The sequence below is a fragment of the Limanda limanda genome, chromosome 5 (assembly GCF_963576545.1).
Source record: "Limanda limanda chromosome 5, fLimLim1.1, whole genome shotgun sequence".
In the NCBI taxonomy this organism is placed as follows: Eukaryota; Metazoa; Chordata; class Actinopteri; order Pleuronectiformes; family Pleuronectidae; genus Limanda; species Limanda limanda.
The window spans coordinates 11036775-11049882 of record NC_083640.1 but is presented as its reverse complement, the minus strand read 5'-3'; the positions used below and the strand labels follow the sequence as shown (position 1 = coordinate 11049882).

The following is a 13108-nucleotide window of genomic DNA, read 5'->3' as shown; positions in this document are numbered from 1 at the left end:
AGCAAATCGCAGTATTTAATTGCACCACTTTGCAATACATAGTTGTGGCTCAGGGGAACAGTGGTTAGCGCAGTCTCCTCTTGGTTTGAACCCTGGACATAATTAAGTAATCACATTTTACAAACAGGTAATTACAAATAACTCCAGTGTTATTATAAAGAAGCCTGATTAGATCAATATACTGCACTGAAACTCAGAATGATGAGGTCGACAATGATAGGTCAGACACACGCGCACACCACATCAGTGGTTGTTGAAAAAATAATTTTTGTTACAAAATGGTTGAAATTCTATTTGTTGAGTTTGAAAATTAGACTTCCTACAATTTAAAATGACACTTCCAAGGCAAAATTTAACAAACCACATCAAGGTTACTATTGCATATTTCACTGTATCTATGCCCAACTGTATTCACATGTAAGCCAGTGAGCTCCACATGTGCATGATTGTTACTTACCCGTGTGCGGTATTGTACAGACATGGCTGAAGCTGTGCTCGCTTGTCTGTAGATCTGCAGACTGAGCCTTGTGGTCGTCAGCGTGGCGATGGGATGTCTGTGGCCCACAGAGAAGAACACAATGCCTTGTGGGTCGTCGCTCTCTGCCAGGGTGATGTTGGCGAAACGAGTGGTTTCGTTAATGGCAGCTCCAGCACCCACCTGATAAATCTCCACCAGGAACCAAGTCTGGATCTCTGGTTCCTACGGCAACACAGATGAGCAGGTTGTGTCATCTGTCTCATGTTGGAATACTTGGTTTGTTTGAAACTTAGCAGGAACCCCTGCATCCCACTAACCTCATCATCATGGACCTCCAGAGTAAGAGCACATATCACCGCTCCTCTCCTGCACAGTGCAGTTCCAGAGGTGTGCAGCAGCTGTGTGGTTAGGTTCACTCCATTGCTGACAAGAGTCGGAGCTGCTTTGTTAAACGTAGCTCTCCAAAAGACCTGCAAATCCTCAAAGACTCTGAACAGAGGGAGATAGGGGAATAAAATGATAAACAATTACAACAACTTGGTGGAAAAAATTATATCAAACTATTGTCGGGGTGAAACAAAACTAAAGTTTTTTTCTTACCTGTCTTCTTGTCTCTGCAGGTAGAGGACAGCAGTTCTGTTCTCTGAATCCTCTTCCAGTACTTGGCCCGTCAGAGAATTAAAACTAAACCCTATAATGCCATTCTGGAAGTCACTCCCTGGTATGGACAGACAAAAGGATGAATAACAAATAAAGAGAAACAGAAGAGTAGACAGAGTAGGAATGAATTTCCTTATAACCTCACGATTACATAATAATTTATTTTCTTTTTCATCAATCCTATATGAAGAATAATCAAATCATCTGCCCACTGATGTGATTATATGAGGCCGAAAATAGCAGATGGAGACGAATGCAGCACTGACATGATGCTAATCAAATGGCATTAGTGAAAGTGGAGACGACTAGAGAATCACTCATTGAGATAATAAACATATGTCCGCAGGTTCATTTGATTTGTAGAGATAAAGATACATCTGCTATAACATAAGGAAGGGTGCTGAATACAAACCAACAAATAAATACTTTGCATCATTCTTATTTGCTGGGAGATACGTCTCATCTTTTCATCTTCAGTCTATAGTGGATGCGAACAAATATCTTTATTCCATCATCTTACCAAGGATAGTGATCTTTGCAAAAGCTCCAAACCCCTCATCCTGTCGGTCCGTGATTTGTGCTCCTCCCTCCGGATCAATGAGGTATATGAAGAATACTTCCTGTCCCTCGGGCTCTGAGTCGTCGAGGATGAGGAGGATAACCTCTGTCTCATTCTGCCCTTCCTGCAGTGACACTATATTGGACTCCAAGCGGAAGTCCTCTTGCTCCTTTGCGAGGATCCCGACAGGTTCGAGAGCGAAGGGAAGAGGAGTCGTGCTTCCATCTGGATAAGAACACACAACAACACAAGTTTAAGTGGTTTTGTAAAGACAGTAAATAACAAAATTCAATATACTGCAATGGAGCAACAAAACAAACACACACCTCCATAGGCCTGGACCCGAACCCTCACATCCCCTGCCACACTGTCCGACCTGCGCACCCTCAGAACCACCCTCCGGTCCTGCTGGGTCTCCTCATCCCTGTCCTCCGCTACCTGGACCAGTCCAGGTCCAATACTCAAAACTCCACCAGTCACGTCACTGGACAAAATGGTGACAGTGGCTGCGCTGTGCTGAGGGTTGAGGCGAGGAGACACTTCTGCCCAAGCCAAGATCGGGTTAAGGACTTGAACATCAGTTAGATTTACATGGAAGTACTCATCTGGCTCTGAGAGGGAGTCGTCAAGTATTGAAAGCTGGAACGATGTGTTGGTCTGGTGAGGAGAGTCAAAGACAGCTCGGCCATTAGGCACCGCGAGAAAGTCCTCTCCTGCTGCTGCGCTGCCGGCTATGGTTTTATAGGAAATGCGGCTGGTATTGCTACGAGAGCCGTAGAGTCTCTGAACATAAAGTGTTATCGTCTGGATGTCCTCTGCGATAACTAGCTGCCGGGAGTCAGGGGCAAACTGGTAGATCCCCAGTGGCTCCACTTCTGCTGTGGTGAAGCCTGACCTGTGCAGGGAAAAAGAGGCTACATTTGATGTAGAACAATATGCAAGTATACAACAGTTGTTTAAAATCCCTTATCAAAGATATCATGTTTTTTTTTATTCTTAATATTTTAAATTTGACCCCTTGATCTTATATGCATTGGTTCTCAAATATTTGAATCATGTTTCCACCATGTAAAGCACCTTGTTACAGTGTTTTGAAAAGAGCAGTATCAAAACAGTTTTTCAATACTGAAGGATACCACTCTAAAAGCCAGTATGTTGACTCCACCAGTAGTTCTACCACTGTGGAACCTTTACCTGAGTTTGACAGCAGCAGTGCTAGAGCTGGCAGCGGTGAGGTGCACAGCATAGGAAGTTGGCTCTAATGCATCAGCAATGGCTGTGAGAGATAAAGATTTGGTCCTCTCTCCATGGGCCAGGGTCAGTGAGCCTTAACAAAAACGAAGAAGCACATTATTAATGGAAAGATCATGCATTTTTATATGTTTAAATATTCGTATTAATAAAACAACAAAGATAGTTAGACGAGTGGGGAGAGTGTGAGTCTATAATGTGACCAAGACTCAGTGATCATTCCCTCTCTGACTGTTTTACCTGAGCTTGGGGTGATGTCTCCTGTCCTGAAGCCTGGTAAATCTTCTCCTGATGGATACCCGGCTCTCCACTGCACCCTGATGTCCCCAAACAGCCCAGTTCGTGTCACCGTTGCCTCACACGTCCCCGTTTCTAAACTTGAAACCTGCAGAGCCAGGGAGGCGAAGCCAACCTGCACGACAAGCATTGAGAAGAGACAGGGGATGGGCGTTAACGTTGTTGCAAACATAAACACAGAAGTACAGTATTTGGTACATTACATTACATTACATTTCATTTAGCTGACGCTTTTATCCAAAGCGACTTACAATAAGTGCATTCAACCCCGAGGGTATAAACCAAGAACAACAAGAATCAAGAAAGTACAAATTCTTCAAAAATAAAGCAAAACTACAAAATGCTATAAGTGAGTGCCATTTAAGTGCTACTGAATTGTTAGTTTCAAAAATTATTAGTAATTTTTTTAAATTTTTTTTATTCAAGGTATAGTCTGAAGAGGTGTGTTTTTAGTTTGCGGTGGAAGATGTGTAAACTTTCTGATGTAACTCACAGAGAGAGTTATTTGTTATGAAGAGTCTTTTTTGTAACACTATTCATTGTGAGCAGACAGGCTCACAGAAAGGCTTTGTGATAGATGGGTCATTCTGAAGGCTTAATGAGAAAAAAACAGCTTTGTGTGTGTGTGATGTGAGTTGTCAACGACAAACTTAGTTTCAAATGATTACGATTAGTGTGGAGAAAGACAATGTGATGCAGTGCGTTCATCTTTGTCCTCTGGTGTCTGACAAATAATTGAACACATAATTATGTATTGAATTGTATTTTCTAAAAGCCCCTGTGTAAATGACTGTGCCTTGAAAGAGCACAGTCATTCTGAAATGAGTAGAGCGTTGTGGCTCATCCATCTAGAAGTGTATTGATTGATGGCAAATCTTACTTTCTGATTGTCTCTGCAGAGAAAACAATTTATCCCCCTGATTAATCATATGTTGCAGAGAACACAATCACAACTCACCTCTGAGCTGGCAGCTTCTTCGGGCACAGTCACCATAGCAACGCTGGCCTCGTGAAGGAGGCGAGGCGGGGAGCCGAGGACGGGGCCGACCAGTCTAGCATCCGTGAGCTCTGCTGTGAAGCTTTCACCCACTGACAAAAACACCTGCAGGGGTGAAGCAGGAAAACAAATATGGAATTAAACGGTCAAGTCTTAATGTTTCTGTTTCTGTACGCGCGTCAGTGAGCATCCTGTTTCTCACCTGGCTGGTGATGAGCACAGTGAGAGTACTGGTGGTGTCTCCTTCCCTCATGAACACCCTTCCTTCAGCTTGTCCTCCCAGTATCTCCTCCATGTCCATCAGTTCATCCATTCCTCCACTGATCTTATAGCCCACACTGGCGTTGCCAAACAGCCCCGCGAGCCGTGTCAAGTTCATGACCAGAGCCCTTGTGACCTCTGACCCGGTTCCTGCAACCACTATAGACTGCTGCTCAGGGTTCAGGGAAAAGACACCGTGGGGGTCATCATTAGCACGCACCCTGAAGGTGAGAGGACAAGATTAATCTCAAGTTATTTTGGACTTTTCTTCAACCTGAATGTCGATATGTGTTATAGATCTAAATGACACACCTAATGTGGGTGCTGATGAGGTTGGGGTTGGCATCCAGAGTAGCACCCCCCTCCACAGCCATGAGTCGGACAGTGTAGAGCTCCTCCAGCTCTGGCACTGTATCAGGCATCAGGCTGAGGACAATTTCACCGTCCCGTTGACCCTCCGGAATCATCACTGACCCAGCTAACGCGAGGAAGTCCCCTGCTGTGTCTGAGTCACTCTGTATCTGCCAGTGCACCTGAGGAGAAAGTGGAGGATCTATGATTTCACTAATTCAGGGGCACAGAGGGGCCAATTTTATGTCCAACATCCATGCACAATTTCGCATTGAGTAAGCTGCACATTATTAGCTCTATAGCTTTGAGAAAAGTCACACATCATTGAATATATTTAGAAAATTGTTCCTGTTCAAAGACATTGTGTTCTTCAAAAAGCAAGAATCCAAAATCTTAACAAATTGTCATATTTATTGTTATTATAGGACAGGTGTACATCGGGAGCCAATCAGATTTTAGCTGGGTATAGTCCCCCCCCCCCCCCCCGGGTCCCGCCCCTAGATCCGCCCCTGAGTTTACGTTTTAACAGTGGCCACTAGGAGTTGAATTCAGCCAAAATTGAGCACTGATACTGAATTCACAGGATAAATAATAAACGTTCATTGATGGAGACTTACGGTGATGTTGCCCATGACCCCCTCTCTGCGCGTGATTGACAGGGAAATGTTGAGTGGGCTCTCTGCCTCTGTGGATTCATTGTAGACATGGTCTCTAAGAGCGTCCGGAGCAAACTGGACGATACCGTTTGGGTCACCAAACTTCTCTATCTGGGAAACAGAAACGCATGAGAGCAGAAGGGTGAGTAGGATGCTGAGACCCCATTAACCCATCTTGGCTCAATCTTAACTGATTCCTGGTGGTGAAATCAACCTGATACCACAACGTACCTTCAGTGTTATGGAACCAGCCTGAGGATCAACCTCCATCTCTCCAGACAAAATGCTGAGCTCTATGATAAATGTCTCTTCCACCTCCACCTCTCCGTGGGGGAGAATCAGCAGCTCTATGGTGCGTGTAACTTCCTCTCCATCCATAAAGAAGAAGGACCCACTCACAGGCTCTCTAATGTCTGTATTGATTGGAGGGAGAACCTCTCGGCTGTTGGGGCCTCGGACGATCCAAGCAACCTACAAATTAAATACAGATTAAATTAAATTAAATAAAACAAAATCAGAGAAGATAAACGACAGAGCTCAAGTGTAGTTGCCCCTCGTACCGTTGCATTGCCCACTCGGCCTCCAGCTCTCTCCAGTACAAGATTGAGCTTGAGAGTGGAGTCGGGGTTGACCACAGTGAGGAGGCTCTCGTTGAGGAAACGGACCACTCCACTTGGAGAGTCACTCTTGCTGATGGTTACCCTGGAAACACGCTGAGCGCCCAGAACAGCTCCTCCTGTTGCTCCAGTCAGCAGGACCTCAAATACCTCTGCATATTCACTGCGGGAGATCGTTCACCAGTTAAAATGGAATTAAATAAAGTGTTTTGTTTATTGCATTTTTTTTCTTCACAGCTGAACTCAATGCTTGACATCTTTCTGAGTTAACTTTGATGTAGCTAGTGAAGAAATATGTGTGAGCGCTAAACACAAAGTACATTAATGCTTGACATTTTACTTATTTTGAATTTCTCCTCTCACCTGTCAGGGTCGTCTATGATAGTCACATTGATATAGCTGGTGTTCTGGCCATGGACAAACGTCACTGAGCCGTTATACAGGATGTAGTCTATGTCAGGGGTGGCACTCAAGCCTCTGGAGATGAACTGAGCTGAGACGGATCCATACGAGCCCACGCTTCTCACCACCGGAATCAACACACTGCCTACATCCTCCTCAACTGACAGACAGAAAACAGGGATTTAACATGGAGTGAATTATCTTCTCTCTATCAAATGGTGTATAGCAAGTTTTGCATAACCTTTGATTTCTATTTGCGTGTTTGCCTCACTTTAAAGTAATTCGTATTAGCTTTTTTTGGACTAGTACCTGTTATACTGACGTAGTCCAGTCTGAACTCCAGGATGCCCTCAATGTTGTCATTCTTTGGTATGACCACAGTGAGAGAGGTGTAGTTGCCTAAAGCTGGAGGTTGATCCAGCCGGAGACCTGACTCTCTCACTGTGTAGTCCACAGCACTGACCACCAGAGGGAGACATAGGATAAAGTGTCACTATCACTTTTACCAGCAACATCAAAAAGGTGTTTTCATGAAATTACGACTTTGTATTTCTTGTTTTATGAATGACAAAGACCCTCTGGTATCATTTACAACATCCTATTTTAAACAATAAAACCCTGTTGAAGCTTTTATGAGATTAACATATTAAAAACAAAGCCTGATCCAGTGATTTACCTGTCATTGACTAACTCCAGGTCAGTGATGTTGAAGAAGAACATCTCAGGCCCCTCTGGAACACGGTCGTCTTCAATACGCAGTGTGACCTGCTGCGAGGTCTGACCGGGGCTGAACAGCAGTCGTCCTGAAGTTGGAGCAAAGTCCCCCCCACTCACCGCTGTGTCGCCCGACGTCTGATAGGTCACCCACACGCTGCCTAGACTGCCCCAAGAGCGTTCGACTGTCACATTCACCTGTGGAAAAGCAAGGAGGTGTAGCTGTGGGTTAAGTTTGTGTTTAATTTATGTATAAAACCTCATTTGTCAATATGTCTAGCTATAGCTGTGTTATTTTCAGGCCCTCACCATTCCCTCCTCCTCCGTTGCCCTGATCTGGCGCTGAGCGAAGGAGAAGAGGCCGTGGGGGTTGTCACTGGCTGCCATGATAACCGTGCCATGTCTGGCTATCGGACTTATTTCTAATCCAGGGGTAGCGGAGGTCAGTGTCAGCTGGTACTCGCGACGCACTTCAGGAAGTTCATCATCCAGAGCCTGAAATCATAGCGGATTTGACAGGGGACCATTTTTAAGGAAAGCATACAAAACTCATCATAATGCATTTTGTTCTGTGAGCAATATCCTGTTTTTTATTTCATATAAAATTAAGGAAATTTACCTTGAGAATAATGGTGGCATCAGACTGTCTGTCTCTCAGAGTCACAGTGCCAGAAATCGATTCAAACTCAGACACCTCAGCTGGAGTGATGTTCCAGTAAACCTGGACTTCTCCAAACACACCAGGCCCTCGCACAAGGCTGGAGGACACACACATAAACACACACCAGGACTTTCTTTGTTAATACATGGAAGTAAAGAAATGTAAAACTCTTATTTGCATGATCTCACCTGACCACAGCACTGCCATTGTATTCTCCCTGAGGTTCTCCGATGAGGATGCTCCTGGACGACTCTGCTATTCCGATAATCCCGAGTGCGGCTTTTCCTGCCCTGATGGTGATGGTGACCATGTCTGCGTCAGCATATAACAGCCAAGGAAGAGAGATTAGTATTGTACAATTATTCATTAAAATACTGCACTGGCCATGGAAAGATGTGGTATGGGTCAGAAAATAACCTACTCAATTATGTGTATATCCGGATAAGGTGTATCCAGAGATTTTTCTTCACTCTCTTTTACATTGCAAGATACAGTGTTTCTGACATTTTTGTTAATTTTTTAAAAAATAATCCAGAGATCTTCATTAGCAGGTGGAATTTGGTGAAGATCTGGATCGTCATAAATCATTATAGGGGTGGTGATCTTCATTCAGATACTGTACACTAACAAATATTCATTTCAACTATATCAGTTGCAGGACATTTCTGAGTACATGTATCTGATCTCACTTTGCAACATGTTGATTAATTGGCCAATAGTTTACAAATACTAACCATTCAAAGGGTCGATGACAGCACCGCTCCCGGCAGGAAGCAGCCGGACAGTGAAGTGCTCCTCTCCTTCCACAACAGAGTCAGCCAGGGCTCTGATCATAAATGTCTTCATAGACTCGGACTGTAAAATAGGAATCAAATTCCATGCTTCATCAAGAAACAAGTACTGTCCAGCAAATAAAGATAATTGGTCTTTCCAATAAACTGGTGTGACAGCAGCACAACACTTGTCACACTGTACCTCAGTGAAGACGAGAGTTCCATTGAGAGGTGAGAGGTCATCTGAGGCCTGATCTTCCAGTTGCCACACCAGCGTCACTGCCCCCTCACCTCCTGCACTACGCCACACTACTAGTGTCGCCACCGCCGCGGGGTCATCCACAAACTCTGGCTCACTGATGGTAACCTGGGAGGGGATTAAGTAACAGTCTAAATGTTGTCTAATGCACACCTAGTGCTGAAGTGATGAATTCCTGCCCCTTATCAGAACTAAAGCTTCTGTATGATACCCTTATATCATGGGCTACTGTTACCAATTAGAAAATGATTATAACAACAATAGTAATGTTATTTTCAGAATTACCTCCAATTCTTGAAATCCAAATCGTCCCAGAGGTGAGTCATTGGCTGGAATACTGACAGTTATAGAGGTCACCTCTCCGAGTCGAGCGCCACCAATCACACGCAGCAAATTCACCGTGAACGTCTCCAAAGTCTCCACTTGTTCATCGTCCAGGATGCTGATGGCAAGTATGGCCTCGCTCTAAAATGAGGAAACACGTGCCAACACAGTTATCCACTGACAGCTTCACCTCACGGCTGTATGTGATAGGGCTGCTTAATTTCAAACCAGAACAAATTAATCCATTCACCTGTCCATCTTGAAAGGTGATGTTTCCAGATGTGGGGCTGAAATCATTGAGATCTGCTGTGATTGGCTGAGCATCCCAGTAGATGACCAGTCTTCCAGTTGCACCAGCGAGTCGCACCACTGACAGAGAGAGGACGTTGTCTGGTGGTGGTATCTCATATGCCAGCACTCTTCCAAGAATATCCTAGACAAATATGATTTAGAAGCAAAATCTAAAGTATTTGATGAAATGCAACATAAAAAAAGCTTTGTTTACTTGCTTAATTAAAATTAAAATAATTCAAGATCCATTAGTTACACTTCTATGAGTCTAATGTGTCACTATTGCATCAGTTGAGAAGCTGCATCTCTATCATGCTCATGTCCAAGTCATGGCTCGAGAGGTGATGACCCTGTGCTCACCTCTGACACATTGAACTGCAGAATCCCTCGAGGGTCATCGTTCTCCTGGATGGTGACCTCTGCTACTTCCATACCCAGCCGTTTCACACTGGGCTGCCCTGCTCCCACTGAGCCCCCGACCAGCTCCACACTGGTGATGTTCACCAGGAAACTCTCTGCCAGCTCGGGAATGTCATCCTGAGAAAAAAACCGTGAACATATACATTAAATGAAGGGAAAAACATATGGGCATGACAAAAATCGTTCATTCTCTCAAAACACATTCAAAATATATCATAACCTCTGTCATGAAATTGAGTTAGTGTTTGCATTAATAGTGAATAATGCAAGAGGTATATAACTTTGGGTATTCACGTTTACAAGTTGCATACAAAGATAAAATCTCACCTGGCCAATAAATATATTTTCGAGGGAAAGAAAGTAAGATGCGATAGTTAAATGAGGGTTGATAGTTATTTCTCTATGAGTGGAAGAGGAGGGAGAAAAGGAGCGAAGGAGAAAACAAGTCTCCATGGACATAAGTAAGGGGAAATTGTGGCTGACATTATGCAAAGTCAAGTTTTACATGTTGACAGTAGTGGATAAATGAAGACTTCATTGTTGTAGGAAACTAAAAACTGAGTCATATTCCTAATATCATCTTCTTTATTCAAGAAGATTTCATAAACTTCTCCATTACCCAACTGCCCATCCTTACCGGCAGGATTGTGACAGTGACAAGAGCCACGGTGGCCCCATGTGTCATGATGATGGTGTCTTCTTTGGCCGTGTAATCCTGTCCTGCCGTGGCCTGGTTGGATGGGGGCTGGTACAGAGCTGGCCTGGTCTGGTAATGGACTGCCACCTCACCTGAAGAGCCCTGCTCCCTCACTATGGACAGGGTTACATTGACTGGAGTCCCTGCGGATGAGGAGAAAAAGAAGGTAACACAAAAACAATGTGACCCTTCTACTCTCACTTCTCAGATATTTTGGGCCTTCCTCCAATACCCAGATTAAGACTAATCCCAAATCCTGGAAATCTCGTCTGATCTCTTTTACAGTAAAGCTCAATGTGTGATTACTGTAACAACTGCTTAAGAACCCGCATCCGAAAAAAATGGGTATTTGGTCATTAAAAAGGAAAAAACAAGAATGGAACAAAGTGAGTCCATAACCGAGAAATGTAATTGGATAAATTTACAATGTAACTGACACCAATTATGGTACTTTAGACTCTTTGCCCTGTGATCCAATAAAACCCACATTTACTGACTGTATTCATCTCTTTCCAGAGAGATTCTTACTCTGTGGTTCTTGTGTTAGTGTAAACTGGGAGTCCAGATGCCATCCAATCACCCCGTAGGGAGAGCCATTTGGCAGGATGAAGAGTGCAGCCTGTGCCCGATGCTTGTCGATGACTGCCGCCTGTCGAAGGTCCTGCAGCCCCACGGTGGTGACGTCCATGAGGGTGATGGTGACACTCTCCGTCAGCTCGGGGACGCCATCTGCGATCACGGCCAGTGAGATTATGGCCAATGATTGATCCTCTGAGAAGGTCACCTGAGAGAAAGGATAACATTTTAGATGGATTCCTCAGAGTTATTAGGATTATCTTTGTGTTTAAATTCTTCCGATGTTTATCCAGCCGAGCTTTTCATTTTCAAACACGTCATCAATGCATATTGTAAGATGTCTTGAGCAGGGTTAGCGGTTTGCTCACCACTCCTGATGTGGGGTATATGTCAGCCAGACTGCCACTTGCAGCCCAGTGAACAGTCAGTCTGCCAAAAGTGCCTCTTCTTCTCTCCACACTGAGAGAAATCTGATTATTTTGCTCCAACTCCTCCACCTCCATGGATAAAGAATCCTGCAGAGAATAAATGACAAAACATTTCTCTATTAAAATGGTTAAAATGCTTAGAAAATACCCTTAAAATTATTACATCCAGTGAGGAGGTTATATTTACAACTGCAGGATGGTTTACCATGGAAACTTGAATAGATCCATACAATTTTGGTGCACATCAGGGAGCGAATCCAAAATTTAGTTTTTAACTTAGTTTAATATTGCCTTGGTGGAGGTATGCGCTCTTCTAAGTGCAATTCAAAATGCGGTTTGTTAACTTGGGTTTTTAACACAATGGCTGTAACATGATGTTCAATGTAAATGTACTGTCTAAATATCCAAACGTGTATCTGCTTACCTGAGCAAAGCCGATGACTCCATGGGCATCGTCATTGGTCGGGACAAGTATAGTCACCTGACCACCAAATCCGATCTCAGCCCCTCCCTTCGGATTCTTCAGGCCGACCTGGAAATGCTCCTGCACCTCTGGGATGTCGTCATCCACGATGTTCACCGCGACCTCCAGCTCGCTGTCACCTGGTGCGAAGAACAACTCCCCAAAACTGAGACGTGAGGAGACAAAGACAAACACAACCTGCGTTATTTCACTGTTCGAAGAGCAAGTCGCCTGACTATCTATTATAAAAAACAATCTGGGTACCTGGGTATGAAATCGGACTGATTAGAGACCGAGGTGAACTCGTAGACGGTGGAGCCGTTCTCCTCAGTGGAAGCCAGGAGGGTCTTGGTGGTGTTGAGGGACGGGACCATGAGAGAGAGGAAGCTAACGGCTGGGGGTGCCCTCAGGATCATGGTGAACAGGTTTACATCGGACCTCCAGGAGTAGAGGACTGAGCCATTTCCTCCAGCCAACAGAGCATAAGCTACGAGGAAGAAAAAAAGGATTTCATCGATCTAAACACGACAAACTTATTTGAAAAGTACGGTGGAAAAGTTCGGCTCGATAAAGTATTGACATTTATGCTTACTGATGCCGGATGAAGTGAAGGGGTGAACTGAGGTGAGGCCTGGGTGAGGAATAGATTGATAGAGCTGTGGTGACAGCTGCTGTGACGCCCACTGTAACACCTCACAGGAAGCTGAAACACACACACACACAATATTACTCACAGATGTAGGTTCTTTCACGCTAGAATAGCATGTTTACGTAAAAGTAAGTACTGGTCTAACTGACACACCCAAGACTGACAAATTACAACCTCGGCCTCGCTCTGCGGCTCCGCTCCGCTCCACACTGAGGCCTTTCCCGTAAACCCACAACAGGTCTGCACCGAGAACACTCACCACTTTTGCAGACTCAGAGGGATTATGTCTCATCAAAATATACAGAGCGTGATATAAATACATGA

At 44.3% G+C, this 13108-nt stretch overlaps 1 protein-coding gene across 1 annotated transcript in view; it reads right to left on the bottom strand.

Annotated features, from left to right (window-relative positions):
• Positions 1-13108, bottom strand: part of adgrv1 (adhesion G protein-coupled receptor V1) — a 99257-nt gene that overhangs the window by 51863 nt on the left and 34286 nt on the right. Inside the window, exons 52-81 of the mRNA XM_061071119.1 lie at positions 12728-12864; positions 12400-12622; positions 12097-12301; positions 11613-11759; positions 11197-11452; positions 10609-10811; positions 9912-10088; positions 9511-9693; positions 9222-9401; positions 8880-9044; positions 8639-8759; positions 8093-8216; positions 7863-8001; positions 7553-7738; positions 7206-7441; positions 6839-6987; positions 6491-6689; positions 6071-6290; positions 5742-5981; positions 5472-5621; positions 4816-5036; positions 4445-4724; positions 4204-4347; positions 3189-3360; positions 2892-3024; positions 2020-2592; positions 1659-1915; positions 1079-1196; positions 796-967; positions 458-700 (exon numbers count right to left, since the gene is read on the bottom strand). Of these exons, the coding sequence (XP_060927102.1) occupies positions 458-700; positions 796-967; positions 1079-1196; positions 1659-1915; positions 2020-2592; positions 2892-3024; positions 3189-3360; positions 4204-4347; positions 4445-4724; positions 4816-5036; positions 5472-5621; positions 5742-5981; positions 6071-6290; positions 6491-6689; positions 6839-6987; positions 7206-7441; positions 7553-7738; positions 7863-8001; positions 8093-8216; positions 8639-8759; positions 8880-9044; positions 9222-9401; positions 9511-9693; positions 9912-10088; positions 10609-10811; positions 11197-11452; positions 11613-11759; positions 12097-12301; positions 12400-12622; positions 12728-12864 (5953 nt within the window). The remainder of the gene's footprint in view (positions 1-457; positions 701-795; positions 968-1078; positions 1197-1658; positions 1916-2019; positions 2593-2891; positions 3025-3188; positions 3361-4203; positions 4348-4444; positions 4725-4815; positions 5037-5471; positions 5622-5741; positions 5982-6070; positions 6291-6490; positions 6690-6838; positions 6988-7205; positions 7442-7552; positions 7739-7862; positions 8002-8092; positions 8217-8638; positions 8760-8879; positions 9045-9221; positions 9402-9510; positions 9694-9911; positions 10089-10608; positions 10812-11196; positions 11453-11612; positions 11760-12096; positions 12302-12399; positions 12623-12727; positions 12865-13108) is intronic.